Source organism: Mustela nivalis, assembly GCF_964662115.1.
Source record: "Mustela nivalis genome assembly, chromosome: 10".
Classification (NCBI taxonomy): domain Eukaryota; kingdom Metazoa; phylum Chordata; class Mammalia; order Carnivora; family Mustelidae; genus Mustela; species Mustela nivalis.
In genome coordinates, this window is record NC_139029.1 from 76222700 (window position 1) to 76238809 (window position 16110).

Genomic DNA, 16110 nt, shown 5'->3' on the forward strand with positions numbered 1-16110 from the left:
GTTAAAGCAACATGTCTGTAAGTGATGTATAAGATATAATATTTTAAATAACATTATCCTTTACATGAGAAGATGGACATAAAGTTCAATAATCACAAAGATTTGTATTTCTATGTTCTAGAGGCTTTGCTTTCTTTCTCCAAAGTATAATTGGTAATTTTGATGAAATCCTTACATAATAATTTTAATAATTTTTTCAGTTTATGAAATGTAAATGTTTGTAAATGTAAAAAGGAAATGATGTGCTAAATTCTCAATTATCATCTTCTTTCAAAATTGAATCATACACATGACAAAGATTAAAACTAGCCATAAGCACCCAAACCAAAAGATTTCCAGTGAATCAAAACAGGAAACCAATAAAAGCAATCAATTGGAGGTCATGACTTTTCGATCATTGTATTATATATACAGGAGCAAAAATTCAGAGCTAGAATACTCAAAAGTAGATTAAGTTGAAAAGTTTAAGAGTTCTTTTTTTTTTTAATAATACAAAATAGACAATGTTGAAAATGGTTCTGGCTTTAAGCTAAGTAAATTATTTTTAAAAACCAGTTAAAGCATTTAAATTTTAAAAACATACAGATTATAAAAAAATGTATAAAATGCAATAGTTAAAACGCATACTTTTAGAAGCAAAGAAAAAATATGTACCCACAATAAGAAGTGAAATAGGTGGAAAGGAAAGTCTGGCACTGAAGAAATTTATACTGTGTATTTGTTACCAGAGAAGTAGAGAGGGGGAAGAATTAAGCCATTTACAAAGAACTCTAAGTCTTTCTATAGTGTATACTTAGATTTATCCAGCATACTACGGCAAACAAAATGAAACTGCATCGTACTCTTCCTGGCAGCTGACACATCTTGATAAAATTGAAACCATTAACATTATTTAGAAGGTACTCTAATGTCAATGGTGATGAGGTTAGGAATATGTGAGCTTCTATGTAAATTTATGACCAATTACAGGAAATAAATCACTTCACACTTGTTTCACTCTGTACTTTTAAAGCTACATCAAAGTACATTTGATTTAACCTTCAGCTGAAGCACTGATAAAATTCAAATGTTTAGCAAAACATCCTCGTCAAAACGAAGTACTTCTTTTCTGTCTGGACTGAACTGTTAAGAGGAATCATTCATCTCTAAAGCTAATAAGTCATGGGTTTTATCAGTCTATCTAATTACCCAATTTTAATCATTTTCTGATAAGGGATTTATATCTAAAATATATAAATAACTTCTACAAATCAATTATAAGAAGACAACCCAATTACAAAGTGAGCAAAGGATCTGGGTTTGCTCTAAACCCAGATTTCTCTAAAGAAGAGTATTTCTCTAAAGAAGGGTATTTCTCCAAAGAAGATACAGATGGCTAATAAGCATATGACAAGATGCCCAATATGATTAGCCACCAGAAAAACACAAATCAAAACCAAAATGAGATGACCTTCATAGTTTCTAGAGTTGGCTGTCACAAAAAGAAGAGATAATATCAACTATTGGCAAGCATGTGGAGAAACTGGAACCCTCAGACACAGCTGGTAGAAATGTAAAATGGTACAGTTCCTTTAGAGAACAGTATATGGCAGTTCTTCAAACGATTAAACATACAGTGACAATATGACCCAGCAATTCCACTAGTAAGTAACATTCAAGACAAATGAAAACATATGATCACAATGAAATTTGTACATAAATGCTCACATCAGCATCATCTATAAGAGTCAAGAGGTGAAAACAATCCAACTGTCCATCAACTAATAAATGGATAAATACAATGTAGTATACCCATTTGATGGAATATTATCAGGCAATAAAAAGGAATGAAGTACTGATACATGCTACAAATAAATGAACCTTGAAAACATGCTAATAAAGAAACCAGTCACAGATGACCACATATTGTATAATTCCATTTACACGAAATGTCCAGAATCAGGAAATCTGTAGAGGCAGAAAGTAGATTAGTGGTTGCCTAGGGCTGTGGGAAGGGAGCTTGTGGGAAATGAGGAATGACTGCTAACGGGAATGGTATTAGCTTTGGAGTGATAAAAACATTCTAAAATTGTGGTAATGGCTGCATAACTCTGTGAATAGACTAAAAACCACTGAACTGTACACTTAAAATGGGTGAACTGTATTATATGTGAATTATTTCTCAAACCTGTTTTAAACATATATATGTATAGAAATCAGATAGCCATTTGGTGGGTATATTTCCAATGGAGATATTGCCATATTGAAAATAAATAATTTCCTAGTCAGGAAATGTAGAAAATATAACTGATTTAAAAAAATTCATCAACAATGAGAATCTTCAACATCCAATTTTTTCCTCAACAGAAAAAAGAAGTAGTGGCTACCTTCTCTAGCTTCATTTTAATAGGCAGAAAATATTTGCAGTAGAAAGTTTAATGCTGTAGACAGAAGTATTAAGTAAAAGGAGATTAATGCACTGGTAGCATTCAGTTTTTTCCAGAAACTAATTTTAAAAATACATACTATACATATATAGCTACAGATCTACACTCTTTTGTCACTGAACACAAAATGAATTATCAAACAGAAAAGATTAGTATCCCTCTCTTCCTCATTCTGAGGTGCTCATAGGCTGCTTAGTTAAGATTGGGCACTTGTAAACCACATGACCTCATGAATGCTATCTTATCATATCACAGGTTCCTCAGACTGACCACAACAACTTAAATCAGACAGGCAGCAAAGTAGCATGAAGTCTTTGACACATATTATTGGTATGACATTTTAGCTGTCCTGTTCATGGGGAGTGAAAATCTGATTATCTCAAGTCCAACTGCATCTGTGAGATAGGGTCCATAAAAAGCACATGATTTATGGCACTAAAGACTTCCAACCACAATTTAAAATTTTTAGTTTCTGTAAATCTGAGGGAGCTAGTTCATCTTTTATCAATGCTCCTTTCGTTGACAGTACGTTTGTAGAAGAACACATTTACAAATGTTCCTAGTTTGAAAAATACTATGCTACTGTTTCTTTTAAAAACTAGCATTTTAAAACTGAATTACCGGATGCAAAAGAAAATAAGGTTTTAAAAATGACTGGCTACATTTCAAGATCTTGGCATAGCTGAGGAAACTGGACTTTTGGATTTAAGAATATGTAGCACTAAAAAAATAGGTGTGAAGTATTGGGTAGCTTGGGTAACAGGAAGAGACTATCTAAATTAAATAGGAAAGATTCAAATTGGCTCTCAAATGCTATGTTTGGGCCCAGGTCTTAAAGAGAATACAATTTCAAACATAATCAGGGAAGAAGACTCTATTTTATGGATTTCGTCTTATTTAAGAAAGCTTTATCCTCAGCCATCAAATCAATCTCTCTGAATGCTATTTTCGGAACCACACATGACGAACTGATCAGGCTAAGTCTCTGGTTTCAGAAGCGCCCCTCTCTACTGATCTCCCTGTTGTTTTTATAGCTGCTGCTTCTCTCTCTCCTGAGCTCTTTACTTGCCTCCAGACGTTTGTATATGATGCCCTCTCTGCCTAAACACTTTTCTACTCTCCTTTTCCTGGCTATCTTCTACTCCTTCTTCGACACAGTTCAGGTAGCCCCACACCCAGAGACTTTTGGATGCATTTCTCATGGTTCTACCACAGCGCTGTCCATATAGACTATTCTCCCTACCAGTCTGAATTCCTTCACAAGTGGGACTATGACTTCTAGATACCCAGTGCAGGACTGGGATGGAACGCACTTTAAAGATTACTTAGCATGACTGCTTTAGGATGCAGTAAATGAGGCAAGGCCTGAGGCATGTGTGGGAGCTAAATGATGTCAAATGCTCACTGACTGAGTGACTGTATGAAGTAAACCGGCATCCTAAGGGCATACAGTTAACCAGTGATAGAACCAGGTCTAGAATCCAGGTCTCCTGACTCTAAGCTCAGTGTTCCAAAACTGATAGTTTCTCAACCATGTGTAGTAAGTTCTTTTTGGAGAACAAAGACACAATATTCAGAAACAAAACTAAACATCAAATTAAAAAACAGGTTGGGGCGCCTGGGTGGCTCAGTGGGTTAAGCGGCTGCCTTCGGCTCAGGTCATGATCTCAGAGTCCTGGGATCGAGTCCCACATTGGGCTCTCTGCTCAGCAGGGTGCCTGCTTCCTCCTCTCTCTCTGCCTGCCTCTCTGCCTACTTGTGATCTCTCTCTGTCAAATAAATAAATAAAATCTTTAAAAAAACAAACAAACAAACAAAAATCCAGAACTGTTATTAAGAATTTGATAAATTACACATATATCTATAATTTTTCCTCTCTTCTCCCTTTTATGGATGCATTTAGAAATACTGGCATGATAATGAAAGGAGAAAGTAAGAGTTAGATGGAGAGTAGGGATAATTAATTAATTTTTGTTTAAAGTAGGCTCCCCAACCAGTGTGGAGCCCAACACAGGGCTTGAACTCATGACCCTGAGATTAACACCTGAGCTGAGATCAAGAGTTGGGAGCTTAACCAACCGAGCCACTCAGGAGCCCCAGGATAATCAGCTTTTAAACAAATGAAACATTTTAAAAATGAGTACACAAGTCTTAAAACTCGAGTATATGAGTAAAGTCACTGGATTTTCAGACTCTAGCTCATTTGGTTGCCCAAATCAGGCTGAATGAAATCTTTAAGCATAACCTATTAGTTTCACTTAAATGTTAACAAGTTCTTCTAATACTGTAGTGACATTAAAATCTTACTGGTATCATACATATTGATGAAATGGTTTCTTTAAAAAATTATATCGTTTATTTTGTGTAGTGTAAGTCAACAGTTAACCATGTAATTCATTGTAGGGGAGAGAGAGAATCTTAAGCAGGATCCACGCCGTGTTGAGCCCAATATGGGGCTTGATCTCACAACCCTGGGATCTTGACCTGAGCTGAAATTGAGAGAGGCTTAACTGACTAAGCCACTCAGGTGTTACTGAAATAGTTTGAGCATTTATATCTTATTTTTCTCATATCTAAGACTGAAGAATATGCTATTAGATGGTGTTTTCAGGGGAATGCTAATGGAATAAGTCTCTCCTATCCTTAGTCAATAAAGTCTATTAAAGAACTGCTATAAGCAAACCTGTCACTATAGGTGTTATAGTTACTTCTAGTTCCTTTAAGAAATGCTTATTATTGGGGCATTTAGGTGGTTCAGTTGGTTAAGTGGCTGACTCTTGATTTCAGCTCAGGTCATGATCTCAGGGTCCTGAGATCAAGCCCTGAGTTGGGTTCCATACTCAGCAAGGAGTCTGCTTGAGGATTTTCTCTCTTCTTCTTCCTCTGCCCCTCCCCTCACTTGCCCTTTCCCACTCTCTGTTTCCCTAAAATCAATCAGTCTTTAAAAAAAAAAAAAGATGATCATTATGTCTTTACTTTTCATGATCTAAGTGGTATTTGACATCCAGTTTCCCTTAAGTGGTTTTTAAAAAATTTTTTTTAATATTTTATTTATTTATTTGACAGAGAGATCACAAGTAGGCAGAGAAGCAGGAAGAGAGAGAGAGAGGGGGAAGCAGGCTCCCCACCGAGCAGAGAGCCCGATGCGGGGCTCCATCCCAGGACCCTGAGATCAGGGCCCGAGCGGAAAGCAGAGCCTTAACCCACTGAGCCACCCAGGTACCCCATCCCTTAAGTAGTTTTTTATGACTTACATTTCCAATCTAATTGTTGGAACCACTTATTAAGCAATTTATAGATTAGCACTAATAGGCATTGTCTCACCACAATGCATTTGAAAATCTAGCTATTCTTGTTTACTGTAAAGTACTATTTAAAAACTTGCCACTTAGTGGGGTGCCTAGGTGGCTCAGTTGGTTAAGCGTCTGCCTGCGGCTATGGTCATGATCCCAGGGTCCTGGGGAATTGAGTCCTGCATCGGGCTCCCTGCTTGGTGAGGAGACTGCTTCTCCCTTTCCTCCCTGCTCCTACTAGCTTGTGCTCTCTGTCTCTTTCTTTGTGTGTGTGCGTCTCTCTCTCAAATAAATAAAGAAAATCTTAAAACAAAACAAAATCTCCCCCCAAAACAAAAAAAAACTTGCCACTTAGTACCAGAAAACACAGAAGTGCTCAAAGACTAATGGGATTTTAGAAAGAAAAAAGAAAAGAAAAGAAGAGAGGAGGGGAGGGGAGGAGAGGAGAGTAGGAGAGGGGTAGAAAGGAGGGGAGGGGAGGGAAGGGGAGGGTAAAGAAAGGAAGAACAGAAAAAAAAAAAAAAGGGAAAAGAAAAGAGAAAGAGAGAGAGATGTTTGAAAGACTTTCCACTGGTCAAATTCAGGACAATTTGATTACCAAGAGAACTGATTGAATCCAGGAGTTCATAGTACTGTGTTAGGATTTTTGAAAGACTCTTAGAAATATAAGGCTGACTAAGGCATAGTCTTTGCCTCAAGGAACTCACAGTTTAGCCTGTCCCTAAGCATCAAGGACAGTATAACAACCCTTAATTAAAATAAGCAAAATTGGGGCGCCTGGGTGGCTCAGTGGGTTAAAGCCTCTGCCTTCAGCTGGGGTCATGGTTCCAGGGTCCTGGGATCGAGCCCCAAATTAGGCTCTCTGCTCAGCGGGGAGACTGCTTCCTCCTTTCTTTCTCTCTGCCTGCCTCTGCCTACTTGTGATCTCTGTCAAATAAATAAATAAAATATTTTAAAAAATTAAAAAAATAAAACAAGCAAAATTATGTGCTGTTGTTTTCTCCCATTTCTGAACTATTAAGTACTCACTATCAATATCAACCATATAGTCTTTGTTAAATTAAGTGTTCCACTTTCCCCAGCAGATTGTAAATTCCTTGAGAGTAAGACTACACTGTACTTTGCATAGCACAATATCAGAAAAATAGCCCATAGTCTCTTAATAGTCTCTTAAGGTTATTCATTTTGTCCTTCAGTTCTGAGTACCAGATTCAAATCCCTCATTTCTGATTGATTCTATAGTCTCTAATTTGGCTGCTTACCCAGATTTTATCCTAAAACTCTCTTAAGGCTTATCCTTCCGTAGTCAATGCCCTGAAGAGGCTTCTTTCCTGGGTATCTCATCCTCTCTAGGGTCTAATTCCTTCTCTTACCTTGTTTTTTTACTTTTAATTTCCCTTTTTTAAGTGATTTCATTATCTCACCTTACCCTCTTCTACTGGACCTTTTTTGTCATGTTCTGAGGATTCAACTCTAGTTCTTCAATGAAATCATCATCATCAGAAACACCTATTTTCATCAGAAAATTCAAACATCTTTTTGACCTATAGTAGGAATAGGATACATACAAAGAGGCATATAATTGGGTCAAACACTGCCCCTCTTCTATGAATATAGCATAAAACTGGAATGTGGTCTAAAAGTCTTAAATAAAAAGTAGCATATCCTGTGTGGTGTTATTATAGTTTTTCCTCTGTGTTTCATATTCTTTTTGGAGGCAAAGAATGAATGGAAAGATATACAGTCTTGGAGATTTTAAGAAATTAACCTAGAAACAACTGCTGGAAGTTTGGTTACAAGTTAAATAATAAACTCCTGTAGCAGAATGTATTGAATAGCTGAGCTAATTTATGTGCTTGGGTAAGCTTATATTTCTTAAATAATAAGTATATCTGAAATGGGGTAACTATTTTTATATAGTTCTATGTTTCTGGGAATGTCAAATTTGGCTAGAAAATCTCAGTTGCCTCTGTTTTCAGAAAATCAACTAATATTTAAAAGTTAAGATTTTAGTAGCATCTACTGGAAACTGAAGTAGAATCTCTAGGGTCAAGTCACACCAATTCCCCAGTTTCAGATGGAAGAGAAATCCAGAACCTGATGCTGGAAGAAAAGTAAAGAATACTAGGTGGTAGTAGAGTTCTACTAAGTAGACGTTAGGTTCCCATCTGAGAGAAGTAATTAATTTAATTTAATTCACTACATCTAACGTGTGACAATTAAATGGGTCGGCAGGACTGTGGGAGGACAGTGGGATGTAGCAGATCAGAAGTCAGGATGCCTGGGCAGTAGTTCTGGCTCTGCCACCAACTAGCTGTGTCACTTTGGGTAAGTTCTGTAACGCTTATGCCCTCAGCTTCCTCATTTATCAAGTGAAAAACCAGATAAACTTTAAGAACACGCCTGGCTTTAAAAAATGTGAATCTGAAATCTCAGCTTTATGTCTTCTACACAGTAATATTATTGCAGACATTAAATATTGTACACTGTACAGTTTTTAAATCTTATGACTTCAAATAAGATAAAATATCTGAGATTAAACGGCACATATAAAAGGAATAGGAATAACAAAACCAATTTAAAAAAGTCATTAAGAATGAATTTTTAGGGGGGCGCCTGGGTGGCTCAGTGGTTTGGGCTGCTGCCTTCGGCTCGGGTCATGATCTCAGGGTCCTGGGATCGAGCCCCGCATCGGGCTCTCTGCTCCGCAGGAAGCCTGCTTCCCTCTCTCTCTCTCTCTCTGCCTGCCTCTCTGCCTACTTGTGATCTCTGTCTGTCAAATAAATAAATTAAATCTTTAAAAAAAAAAAAGAATGAATTTTTAGGGGTGCCTGGGTGGCTCAGTAGATTGTCTGTCTGCCTTCAGCTCAGGTCATGGTCTCAGGGTCCTGGGATCGAGCCTCCCATCAGGCTCCCTGCTCAGCCTGCGTCCCCACCTCCTTCTGCCTGCTTCTCTGCCTACTTGTGCTTGCTCTCTACCTCTCTTGAATAAATAAAGTCTTAAAAAATAAAATTTAAAAAAAGAATGAATTTTTAATAATAAGTTAAATGAAGGTTTTAAGATTTAAAAACAGTGCTAAACATTTTTTTAAAGATTTTATTCATTTATTTGCAAGGCAATGCACAAGTAGGGGGAGTGTAGCAGGCTCCCAACTGAGCAGGGAGCCTGACACAGGACTTGATCCCAGGGCCCTGGGATCATGACCTGAGCAAGAAGGCAGATACTTAAATGACTGAGCCACCCAGGTGGCCAGAACTAAACAGTTTATTTAAAGAGCCTTAAAGCAATTTTCAGAGGAGTACAAACACAATCTCTCATTATCTACATAAGACCTTCAGCAGCAAAAAAACCCCAATTTTCCTACAGAAAGGCTTGTGTGAGCTCCTGCATGATATTTTACATTGCTTTAACTAGAGAAAAAACAAATTTAAGGGAATAATAGGTTCTTTTATTAAAAAGTTGCCACACTGGGGGGTGCCTGGGTGGCTCAGTGGGTTAAGCCTCTGCCTTCGGCTCAGGTTATGATCTCAGGGTCCTGGGATCGAGCCCTGTATCGGGCTTTCTGCTCAGTGGGGAGCCTGCTTCCCTCTCTCCCTCTGTCTGCCTCTCTGTCTACTTGTGATCTCTCTCTCTGTGTCAAATAAAATCTTAAAAAAAAATTGCCACACTGGGAAACTGGGCACTTTTTACTGTAACAATATGCATGAAAGCTTGTAACTCCCATCTATGGAAATTTTTTTAAACAATAATTCTAAAACTAAGATTCAGTCATCAACAGAATACTGTATTTATTCCTTACTTCTTCCTCCATCAGTATACTGTTGCTATCAATACAGTTTATAAAAATGTCATTCTTATCCTCTGTAAACTAGGTAATATCCTTGGAGTTTTGTAAGATTTAAAAGGAAATAAAGACTGGTAGAAACAGGCAATACAGAATAAGCATATAGCTAAACAAAAATATTATTATTCAGTTTGAAATAAAGAGGGAAAAAAAAAGCTACCAATAATTACAGCCGAATTACTAAGTTCCTTTCTACCTTTGATATTCTGATTTGAATGTCTAGATGAAGATCCATGTTAAATTTGATCAACGTTAAATGAGCCTTTAAGCTTCTTTATTAAAAGTTTGGGGCACCTGGATGGCTAGTGGGTTAAAGAATTAGCCTTGTCTCAGGTCATGATCCTGGGATTAAGCCCGCCTGGAGCTCTGCTTTTCCCTTTCTTCCCTGCTCATGCTCCCTCTTGCTGTCTCTGTCTCTCTCTCTCTCAAATAAATAAATAAAATCTTTAAAAAATAAATAAATTCAAGTTCAAGTGATTTTATTAACTACTTTTAAACTGGGAATGTAGAGCAAGGAAAAAAAGATACACAGTTACAAAAGGGTAGTCTGTCATTTGATTATAAAAGCTCCTCATTTCAAAAATTCTAGTTTTGGGGCTCCTGGGTGGCTTAGTTGGTTAAGCCTCTGCCTTTGGCTCAGGTCATGGTCCCAGGGTCCTGGGATCGAGCCCCACATTGGGCTGCCTGCTTGGAGGGAAGCCTGTTTCTTCCTCTCTTCCACTCCCCGTTCTTGTGTTCTCTCTCTTGCTGTCAAATAAATAAATAAATAAATAAATAAAGTCTTTTAAAAAGAATTTCTAGTTTAATAAGGGAGTATACACATTAAACATATTAATAATGGACAGGACATTCAAAATACTTTCTGGTAGATACTTTACTAAATCTATAGCTCAAGCATGAACAGTTATCAGAACTGAAAAAAGATTATTCACATATAAACATTTTCTAAGGCAAACTTCAGAATGGGCATTCTTTAGATTTCCTTTTATTTACTCAAACTCCTAATTTTGTACTTGGCTGGTAGAAATAAAAGATTCTTGTAACATACGGTAACTTCAAAGACTATCTCCTTAACAAAAAAGACAGGATGACAGGATGACAAAAGCCCTGGGTAATGGGAATGAGCACAGAAGCTATCCTTTAAATGAAAGTTGGCTTCATCTACCTGGGTTGTATGTTATTTATAGCATCCTATAATCGTGTTTTACATAGTTTTGTTTCTGGCCAGCTTTGTCCTGAAATAGCTTATATTTCTTCAAGTTCTTCAGGAAGGGGGTCTCAGTAATTGTTCAGTGACAGACAATTCCTCCTGTCAAGTTCTTTCATAAATCATCCATCATTCTCTAATAAACGGTAAAACACACACACACACACACACACACACACACACACACACACAAACAACGCTGAAGATATCTTTCTTAATATATTCATTCTTTAAGAGGATCAGAGAAGTTTATATTTTAATTAAAATAACTACGTTGAAATACTCTCTTCTTGAAGTCTCCTTTCTGGGGCTCCTGTATCTACAGTCGCCAGTTTCCCTCTCATCTCACTGGTAGTTTTGATCTCCTTTATTGGCTCTCTTGATCTGATAGGTCAGGAATACCACAGACTTGCTCCTAGAACCCCTTCCTTTCACCTATGAATAACATTTATAGGCCAATAACTACTATACCTATTTTTAGCCCCAACATCTATTTAGAACATCATACATACCCACTGCCCACTCCATATTTTCATTTTAATGTTTAATAGCAATCTTAATTTTAACATAAACAAAACAGAGGTCTTGATAGTCTACCCTTCCCAACCTCAGTAAATGTAACCAACCAATCATTCAGATGTCAAGTAAAAAAATCTCTGGAGTCATTGACTGTTTTATCTTATGTCTCTCATACAATCCATCAGCAAGTTCTCAACCTCGAAAACCTAGCTTTTAATACATTCCACTTCTCCCATTCTTCTAAGGATGTGGCTAACATTTCCACTTCTCTCATCCTTCTAAGCCACCTTTGCTCTTACCTAGACTATATTAACAGCCTCCATTTCCCTGTTTCTATTCTTGCTCTCTTACAATCAATTCACCATACAGCAGGCAGGGCAAATCAGATCACATCACTCTTTGCTTAAAACCATCCAAAGGCTTCCCACTGAATCAAGAATAAAACAGTCTATTTATCCTGGCTTATAAAGCGCTATTTAGGAGTTGATTTCAACTACCTCTTGAATCTTATCTCATACCATTTTCTTCCCCACCCTCCACTATACTCAAGCCACATTTTAGTATGATTTCTCACGAAGTCCACTACATTTCCCTCAAGGTCTTTGTACTAGTTGTTTCTTCAGCCTGGAACGTTCTTTCCACTGATTTTCTGCACATCAGGAAGCTTCTTTGCATTCCTATCACAGCTTTTACATTACCCTACTAGCAAAGTCTTTTGAAATTACATTTTGAAATTACATTACATTCCTATAGTTTTCTTTACTCTGTCTCACAAAATTGTAGTTTGCTATTTTGCATCATTTACAAACTTGCTTCATTATGTCTCGAACAAGGGAGGGTATTTATTAATGAACAAAAATGCTCTAAAGATTTTTTCTTTCTTTTTAAAAATAGCATGGAGGACAAGGGGAGATGGAGAGGAGAAGGGAGTTGAGGGAAATTGGAAGGGGAGGTGAACCATGAGAGACTATGGACCCTGAAAAACAACCTGAGGATTTTGAAGGGGGGAGGGGTGGGAGGTTGGGGGAACCAGGTGGTGGGTATCGGGGAGGGCACTGATTGCATGGAGCACTGAGTGTGGTGCAAAAACAATGAATACTGTTAGGCTGAAAAAAAAATAAATAAAAAAAAAAAGATAAGGTTTGTTTTGTTTGCCTTCATATTCTAAGTTTAGTATCTTGCAGTCAAATGAAAGTCCTGCTTCCAGCTTCTGCTACTTACTGATAGGTGTCTGTGGACATGTTATTTGGCCTCTCTGAGACTATATATAAAATGGGAATAATAATTTTCACAAGATAATTGTGAAGATTAAAATAATCATCCAAAGTATTTACACCCAGTCTAGCAACTACCACTAGCAAGCTTAATGAAAAAAGGGAAAACTTGCTCTATGTATAAAACTTATTAAGCAAATATGACTAGAATTAATTTTTTGAGATTTTAAGGACATAAAGCACATTAAAACTATTATGACACAAAAATTCAGCAAAGCAGGTGTGCCTGGGTGGCTCAGTCATTATTAAGCAATTGCCTTCAGCTCATCCCAGGTTCCTGGGATTGAGCCTGATCAGGCTCCCAGCTCAGCGGGAGGCCTGCTTTCCCTCTCCCACTTCCCCTGCTTATGTTCCTGCTGTCGCTGTCTCTCTCTCTGTGTCAAACAAATATATAAAATCTTTAAAAAAAAAAAATTCAGCAAAGCTGTTTAATACAAAAAGATTTAATTTTTTGCATGTGAATTATCTTTAGACTGGAATAAATTTACCTATTCCTACGTCTACCAGAATATATCACATCAAGAACAAGTAAAAACACAATTTATATTCGAAAATGTATTCAGATCAGCTGTTTAGTATACATTTTCCTATACAATAGTACTGTAAAAGGCAGCAAGGCTCCAAAGGGCCCAGAGAACCCCAGTCAACTGGTAATAAAGAGTTGGGTGAACAATAAGATTATACTTCTCAGTATGTCTATACCTACATGAGTCCTGAGTATATTTATTTTAGTTTCTAAATGAGAATAATTTTCTACCTTCTTCTATTTCCCTTTCCTGGCATTTAGAAAATATTCTTTGTCTTCAGTGGTCAGTAGCCATAAGAAGACAGACCTATGTTGCAAAAGTACATGGCTTATTCATTCCTGGAACCTACAATTTTGGTTTATGTATCTGACTTCTATGTTCCTGATGCTCAATCTGTGTGACAAATTTCTTCTCATTTTCAAAACCCAACCCAGATGCTGTTACCATTTTATTGCTATATGTTTCAAAGGAGGCATAGCATATGGTAATTAAGTGCATGAACGGGCTTGGAGTCCTATAGTCTGAACTCCTACTTCTATCACTAACTACTGAATGACCATATTTAATACCGCAGAACCTTAGTTTTATTACATGCAAAACACAAATAATGACGATGCTTCCTATTTCATAGGAATGTCGTGAAGAAGCGATATAAATATAACATTTAGGACAGTTTCTGGTACAGAGCAACTATTAAATGAATGATAACTGCTATAATGCAGTATTTTTCATTATGTATTATAATTTATTTGAATACTGATCTCTGTTGTTAGGCTGTGAGCCCCTTGGGGGATAGGAGTTGTGTTTCAGTCTGTATCTTTAGTTCTAAACACAGCGCCTAGTAGGTGATATAATGATAGATGGTTGGGAGGGCAGGAGGTGGGGAAGATGGAATAAGGAAAGACTTGAACAGGTTCTTTTCTATGTATGCCACGAGGACAGGATGTACAGAGAGGGGAAGATTTAACCAAGGCTCTTGCCAGATCTGGGGCAGCAAGCATTTCTACAGTGGCTTCTAGGAGGGTCTTAACAGGGTGTAAGAGGCTCCAAGTTAAAACATCCTTATGTGAAGTAGGTAAAATTAAGAGCATTATTAGCTAGGTGGTGACAGTAGGAACTGCTGGGGTCGGAAGTCAGAGCAGGCACTCTGACGGATCACAATACACTGCAGTAAGTGAAGGTAAATCTCCATTTGCAACGCTGAAAGGGAGGGAGAGGAAGCTCTGGGCGCTAGGTCAATTGCAGAATTCACTTCTAATGTTTCAGGGAGGAACAACACAGTTAAAATATTGTCATTAAGTGCCATTCTTTAGATTTTTAAATATTGATGACATGTTTTCTAATCTAATGTCTGTAAACAGCACAGAAAAGGATAGGCCAAACTCGATTCAATCCTGCCTCAACCATTTACTACTTGTATAACCAGGGCAAGTTACTTAATTATTGTGACTCTGTTTTCCTATTTATTCAACTGAGAATACTACCATCATGTGGGAATATGATGAGGGTTAGTAATAGTATATGTGAAGTATCTGACATAATGCCTAACCAATAGAGGGTATTCAATAAACAGTAACTACTATTGTTCTATTATAGACCTGCAAAGTTTCTCTCAACATTTCCTTCAACATTTTTTTTTAAGATTTTTATTTATTTATTTGATAGACAGAGAGAGATCACAAGTAGGCAGAGAGGCCGGCAGAGAGAGAGAGAGAAGCAGGCTCCCCGCTGAGCAGAGAGCCCGATGTGGGGCTCGATTCCAGGACCCTGAGATCATGACCTGAGCCGAAGGCAGAGGCTTAAACCACTGAGCCACCCAGGCGTCCCTCCTTCAACATTTTAAGAAGTATAATAGAGTGACTACTAAACAGTCACATGTTCACATATAACCTTAATATCTGAAAGTTAATTTTTTGTTGAAAGCTAAAGACTCTGGCAAATTCTAACACAGAGGGCAAAAGTTAAGTTGGAGAGATTAGACTGTCTTTGGTTATGGGCTTTTTTCTTCAGTGTGAAGTGCTATAGCACAAGAACGAAAATCACTAGAATAAGAAAGTGATATCTTATGTAACCCTCTTAAGAAGCTGGTCTAACCAATAGTATATGGATAGTGCACTTACAACCATTACCTTGGTTTAAAATTTCATTTGTTTTCACTTAACCTTTCTTTAGTTGTAAAACTTTGAAACAGGTTAACGTACTAAAACCTGCTCTGAAAACACAATGAATAGCAACCCCTAACTGAAGACCTATAATGATTTCATTTTATATAGTAAATTTAATCTTGTCTAGCTTTGAAGATTCACCATAAGCTGGTTCTATTTACTCTGCCCTCACTTCCCACCACAAAATCACATTAATTTTTAATCGAGTCTGGCCTCTAAATCCCATACCCATGCTGGCTTACTCTCACCTCTGCACTCTTGTGTGGTCCCCAGCTGCACTGTACTTACCCTCTTCTCTACACATTTTCTCATTGGGGCCTACTTAAGCCCAGGACCTGCGCACTTTGAATAACACAATTAGCATCTCATCACAAACTGTTCTAGTTTTTACTTTACACAATCTAGCTCTTTACTTTAACAGTAGAAAATTCTACTCAGTTAATTTTCTTTCCATGTTCATGCAACACAAAAGATTACTTTCACAGCCCATACTACAGAAGTGACATTAGAGTCAGACCTCTCATAAACCGTTTTCTGCCAGTCCTGATGAGGAGATTATCCTTATTTTTAGTTAAGGTACATGACAGGCAAAATTAATGTTGGCTCATTTTTAGATGAGTCTTGGAAATAAGGTCAATCCCCATACAACTTTCTTAATTCAGCAACATTAAAGCTTCCTAATCACTCTAAGTCAAAATTATAAAGGGAAGATGGCTTTATTGTAGTCAAAAATTCCTTTGAGAAAAGCTTTTGAACACAAGGAATAATTCCTAGGGTTCTCAAAACAATAAGAATTTCTAGAACATCTTATTTATAATTTATTCTTTTACACATGGTTATTAGATCAGAACAGA

The 16110-nt window shown here is 37.2% G+C and overlaps 1 protein-coding gene across 7 annotated transcripts in view; it reads right to left on the minus strand.

Moving 5' to 3' along the window:
• Nucleotides 1–16110, minus strand: part of EVI5 (ecotropic viral integration site 5) — a 207232-nt gene that overhangs the window by 13162 nt on the left and 177960 nt on the right. Inside the window, exon 20 of one of the 7 annotated variants that reach the window (XM_082688709.1) lies at nucleotides 10145–10311. The exons of the other annotated variants lie outside the window; for them this stretch is intronic. Coding sequence (XP_082544835.1) covers nucleotides 10201–10311 — 111 coding nt within the window. The 3' untranslated portion in view covers nucleotides 10145–10200. Of the gene's footprint in view, nucleotides 1–10144; nucleotides 10312–16110 lie in introns of those variants that run through there. 7 annotated transcript variants of the gene reach the window in all.